The sequence below is a fragment of the Camelina sativa genome, chromosome 15 (genome assembly GCF_030686135.1).
Source record: "Camelina sativa cultivar CO46 ecotype springtype chromosome 15, ASM3068613v1".
NCBI lineage: Eukaryota > Viridiplantae > Streptophyta > Magnoliopsida > Brassicales > Brassicaceae > Camelina > Camelina sativa.
Window position 1 is genome coordinate 12,418,825 of NC_141894.1, and position 5,447 is coordinate 12,424,271.

The 5,447-nt window shown below is 34.0% G+C and overlaps 1 protein-coding gene and 1 long non-coding RNA gene across 2 annotated transcripts; one reads left to right on the forward strand and one right to left on the reverse strand.

Annotated features, from left to right (window-relative positions):
* Positions 1 to 1,131: 1,131 nt before the first annotated feature.
* Positions 1,132 to 1,449, reverse strand: LOC147926554 (uncharacterized). The gene is made up of 3 exons (XR_015582102.1): positions 1,380 to 1,449; positions 1,270 to 1,304; positions 1,132 to 1,169 (listed from the first exon to the last, which is right to left on the reverse strand). It is a non-coding gene; the product is annotated as an uncharacterized LOC147926554 (long non-coding RNA).
* Positions 1,450 to 3,773: 2,324 nt separating this feature from the next.
* Positions 3,774 to 5,246, forward strand: LOC147926555 (putative cysteine-rich repeat secretory protein 35). Its single transcript, XM_087489567.1, has 2 exons — positions 3,774 to 4,281; positions 4,630 to 5,246. Exons 1-2 carry the CDS (start codon positions 3,952 to 3,954, stop codon positions 5,071 to 5,073), a joined length of 774 nt encoding a protein of 257 aa, XP_087345693.1. The 5' UTR covers positions 3,774 to 3,951; the 3' UTR covers positions 5,074 to 5,246.
* The last annotated feature ends 201 nt before the right edge of the window (positions 5,247 to 5,447 follow it).

The window sequence follows — 5,447 nt, forward strand, 5'->3', positions numbered from 1 at the left end:
CAATTTGAAGATTGGAGTATTTTGTTTTCTATTGGGAGTCAAACATAAATGATCATTGAATAGAAGAAACCAAAACATAAATGTCATACAGTATTTAATAAATTTAGATGCACGTATCCCATTATTCTAAGAAATAGCTTATAATAAGATCACTTATTTTAAAAACTTTAAGCCCGCTTATTTTAAAAACGAGGCCCAACAAAATAAAATTAAGTTTAGGAGAAAAAGTGACATGGAAAAAAAAAAGACTTATTATAGGTTGAGACATATTGAGTTGTATTATTTGAAATGTTTTTATTGGTTAACAATTTAACTGAGATGTCAAGCTGAGAAGAACCTAAAATGCTGAGTTGTCAGATGAGGAGAGCAACACATTCTAGTTTTATTGTATTGACTAGGATAGTACCCGTGCTACGCCGCGGGATTGTTTTTTGTATATTTTTGTAATGTTGTTTGTAAGTTTAGTTCTGTTAGCTTTCTCATAACAACTCATGCAACCTATGGACAATCATTATAAATCCTAAAAAAATCTAAATAGACCAACATGTATAGGCAGACATTTAAGCAACCCCTCCTCATAAAGCTAAGACATTTAAGCAATCCCTCTTCATAAAACTAAGGAGTACAAATCACGGTTAAAATAACTCAAACTTGCTAATGCCCTTATAAGACAATACTCATAATACATTCAAGCTCATAGTTCAGTCTTGATAGAAAAATTAAATCGCTATCCATTATTATATGAATTCAAATAATACACTACATATTGTAGTTGAGCATTTCCAACTACAATACACTACATACATTACAAGTCTCAAACCGAAGTCTTAACCTAACATTACAACTGCCACAATCAACAAAACATGAACCTAGAGTCTTTTCTTGTTGTCTTCAAATGCCTTAGCCAAGTTACTAAATCTTACGCTAACGTATCTCTCAATGTGCTCCACCACTTATCCTCTCACAATCTCTGCTCTTGCTGGTCTATTATAACAATATTGAGTAGCTGCACCAAAACCTTTGTAAGTTATAACCTACAGAAAGAAAACAAAAATAGATTCATGTATAGAAACAATAACCACACAAGCACACAAACAGAGAACGTGTGTCTATCTCTCTCTTCATGCCAATAACCTCCATTGTTGTTGTGCATCTCCATGGTCTGCTTGCTGCAATGCAAACACCAAATAAGTATGAATTGTGATCCAACAAAAGCACAACAACGAAATCAAAGTTTAAACAGTTTCTAAGCAACAGTCAAAATCTTACCTTTCTACCATTAGCATGTGAAGTTGTAGGAGTTTCTGCACAATTATACAAAAGGTTTAAACTCCACACAGTCACACATTGCAAAAAGAACTGTAAAAAAACAAACATACATGTGTTAGCATGCTTGGAGCTCCTTCCCACCATACACAAACGTACATCACAACTTAGTCCAAAATGTGATGTCTTTCTCAGTTTTTTTCTTAGTACATACCTAAGTTTTTTTCAGAACTCCGTGGATGTCAATATATAAGAAGTCCCCATTAGAGTTTTTATCAACTATTACATATGTGCTAGTGTTAACTGCCAAATAACTACTCATCTCCAGCAAGTTAAACCATCAGCCAGAATCATGAGTTAGTCTTCACACATAACATAATTGGAAGAAGAATGAATAAAAAAAGGCAGAGATGATAATTACTGTGACAACCCGTCCCGTGGACCCCACTAGCCCCCGCTAGCTTGCCCCCATAGGCCCAAAGCTGGTCCTGCAGGGCATCGATCCTAACCCCTCACTGGGCAAATGGAACTATTCATCCAAATCCACAGTAGGTTATTGGTGTGCCATGCGTTCCTCGAACCCTGGTCCCCACCCTTTAACAACCTTCCCACAGGACAAGCTGTCACCAATTGACCTGCAGATATTTCACAATTTCTTGACTTCCTATCTCCACTTCCGTGGAATTTGAAGCCACCTAAAGGGTCACACAGAACAGAACAAGGATATAAATTCTCAAAATCTAGATAAAGCTTCGTCTTTTCAGTTCTATATCTATAGTTTCAAACTCAGAGAAGAACAAAATCTGAACATCAAAAGTCTTCTCCGGAACATAATCCAAAAGATAATTGAACATCAAAAAGGAAGAAAAGGAAGAAGAATTCACTAACATAGACGTTGGAGGGTTCTATGCTTCGTCGGCGCCGTTGATCGGAAAACAAAACGGGTACCGGCACACTCCTAGTTTGCAGGGAAAAGAACTCGGTGGAGAAGGTTTTGGATTTGAAGCGGATAGAAGAATCGGCGGCGGAGATTCTTAAATTTTGGTTTTCTCGATCGGTAGAAATAAATCAATGTGTCTCTCTTGGCAAAAAAAAAAAGATGAGTTGTATTATTGTTATAATTTAATTGGTTACAGATTTTTTCTGATGTGTCAGTCTCTGCTTCAATATAGAAGCTGAGCTGTCAACACCTTGTGAGAAACCAACAAGTTTTATTGTATTGATTTCCAGATAATTTTTTTTCCTAGTATCAATACTTTGCCGCAACGTCATTTGATGTGATCTACATTGATAACAATCTTAATTAATTCACTGTTTATATTTTTATGTATGGTCTTTGAGTCATGAAAGCCGTTTTCATCATTATGAAATATCCAAATAGACTAGGACACATAGTCTAGCTAGTGATTTTTTTGGGTGAAGTAGTTTAGCTAGTGATTGTGTTAATATCCCATACTATATTCAAATCCGCATACTACATGTTGTTAACCAAAAAAAAACATTCATATAAAAGATCAACTTTTTGGTTGCGCCAAATTCACAACAAATAGTTTCAAAACTTGGGTTAAAGCTACGAACAAAAATAAATTGCAAGAAACTTGGGATGAAGGAGTGAGAAAAAAAAAAAAAAAAAAAAAAAAAAAAAAAAAAAAAAAAAAAAAACTATGTGATCATATCCTAAGGGTCAATGAAAATCGCAGTTTTATGAGTTTAGCGGAAAATGCTTAACTGTGGTGTTTGTGAAAAAATTTGTGTATCTATGAATTTGGTGAGAAACCGTGATTTTATGGTTGTACCAAGAGTTAATAGCTCAACTTTTAGCTCAACTTGTTCGAGTGATTTTTGGGACGAAATCATATAACTTGTTTTTGTCTCGGATCTGAGGGAATGTATGGGCTCAGCCCAAAACCTCTCAGTTATTTAAAAAAAATGAAGAAGAAGTGTTCAAAAGAAAATTGTTTCGCAAAATAACTCTACTACTAATGATTTCGTTTTAGGTTAGATCCATTAAATCTGCGTTTTAGGGAAGACCAAACACTAATCATTGTTGTAATTAATTATCAAAAGAAAAAAAAATTATGGTTGTAATTAATACACATATGTTTGAAGCATGTTTATGTTTTTAATGATATATGGACAGAGGCCCTTAGTTTCACATGATTAACCCATTTAGGCCCATGACAATAACACCAATCAATAATCAGAATGCATGAAAATTGAAACCTTAGCTAATTCCATTCTTTATTTAACTAAGAGGAAGTCAATTATGATACAGCTTACCAAGATTCCAAGAGACAAATCCTACTTACTTCTTGCTCAAAACTAGTGGTGCACACTCTATCGTGTGAATATATACCTTAAGAGTTTTAGCATTTGAAGTTTTGACTTTTTCATCGGTCCTCCCCATCTCTCGCCGAAATTATTCCCAAAATCTTCTCTCTTTCTTGTCTATAACAAACAAAAACAAAACATGCCTTCCACAAACTGAATTTATCAATAGAATTTTGTATAAGGTCGCTAGAAAAGAATATCGTTTAGAGATAATTAGTTAGTCAAGTTACTAATGAGACCAATCAGTTAAAAAAATTTCGTGTCTCGTACATAAAAAAACATCTGGATCTCAACGTTTCATTTATCAAAAGAAATAATAACACAACCTCTGGAAAAGAATCATAATCCAAAACAATGTATTCTTCATATTCTCTATCCAAACACCTAGTCTATGTCCCTATCTTGGCCATCCTACTCCTCGTACGCAGCGTTTCATCACTAAACCTTACCAATGAGTATCTCAACCACAAATGCTTCGTCAGTGAAGGGAAATATAAGGATGGTGGTAAATATGAGAAAAACCTTAACGTTCTCAACCGTTATGTCTCTGATAATGATCTTGCGAGCGGTTACGTGCATGTTTCTCATGGCGAGGCTCCAGATTCCGTCACCATCATATTACAATGTCGCGGCGACTCCTTCAGGTCCAATTGCCACTCTTGCTACACCACCGCCGTAGATGAGGTAATGTCAATGAAGATATATTGCAGATGGCATTATTAACTTTATTTATTTTGTAGTATGAAATATATCTTTATTTGTGGTAAGATAATTTAAAAGAATTGTTTAATTTGTGTATCTATAATTTCATTTGATTAAAATATTTGGTATAGTGATTGAATAATAGTCCAGTTTCATATCAAGTAAAATCTTACGATATTTACTCATAATAAATTTTGATTAGCGGTAAAAGATAAACCTTTCAATCATCAAGTGAAAAAATGTATATAACTAGGAAAATAAAACATATCTTTCATTGAGAAATTAAATCATCATTTAAAATGTAACAAAACATCTATGCACATTTGACAGTTTCACAGGAGATGTCAAGGAGACAGAGCAGGAATAATATGGTACGACCAATGTTTTCTCGTTATTTCTAAGATCAAACCCCAACTCCCAAGGAAAATAGATTTCAAAAACACTTTTTCAATGCACAACCCAAAAAATGTGAGCAAGGAAGCAAGATCGTTTGACAAGATGACAAGGGATTTCCTTTACGAGCTGGTGCGGAAAGCCTCTTATCCCACTGTGGTCGAACACCAGTCTACATATTATGCTGCAGGGGAGAAAAAGCTCGGCGTGAATAAACTTTATGCAATGATGCAATGTGCATCAGACATATTGCAATGTAAGGTTTGTTTGGAATGGTGTATCAGAGAGCTTCCAAAGTGCTGCAATGGTAAACAAGGAGGGAGAGTTTTAGGTATGAGCTGTAATCTTAGGTATGAGCTATACCCTTTTCTTAGGAGTTAACAGACGGTTTTGATGTTAATGCGTAACCAATTGTCTTGACATCTTTCCAACAAAATTTTGGTTTTGGTTGCTTCATTATTATTTATTTTGTAAAACAAATCTTGTTTTGATCTGCAGCAATCAATGCATACTTTTATTTTAGACTAATATTAATAATTGAGAAGTTAGTATAACAATATAACAATATCAGTGAAGACCTTTCAAAATAACAATTAATTGATATTATCATCCGTTTTATAATATTTGAGAAATTGGTATAACAAGAATAACTCTTTCTTTTCAATTTTACGTGTCATTACCATTCCGATTTTGTTTTACAATGTACACAACATTTATTCTTTCTAATAAACTAAATAAAAAATTTGTGGAAAGAT

Bases quoted from the DNA above. Each gene is read 5' to 3' on its own strand.
- LOC147926555 (XM_087489567.1), top strand. From the start codon at position 3,952: ATGTATTCTTCATATTCTCTATCCAAACACCTAGTCTATGTCCCTATC. The intron at 4,282-4,629 runs GTAATGTCAATG...CACATTTGACAG, and splicing joins ACACCACCGCCGTAGATGAG to TTTCACAGGAGATGTCAAGG.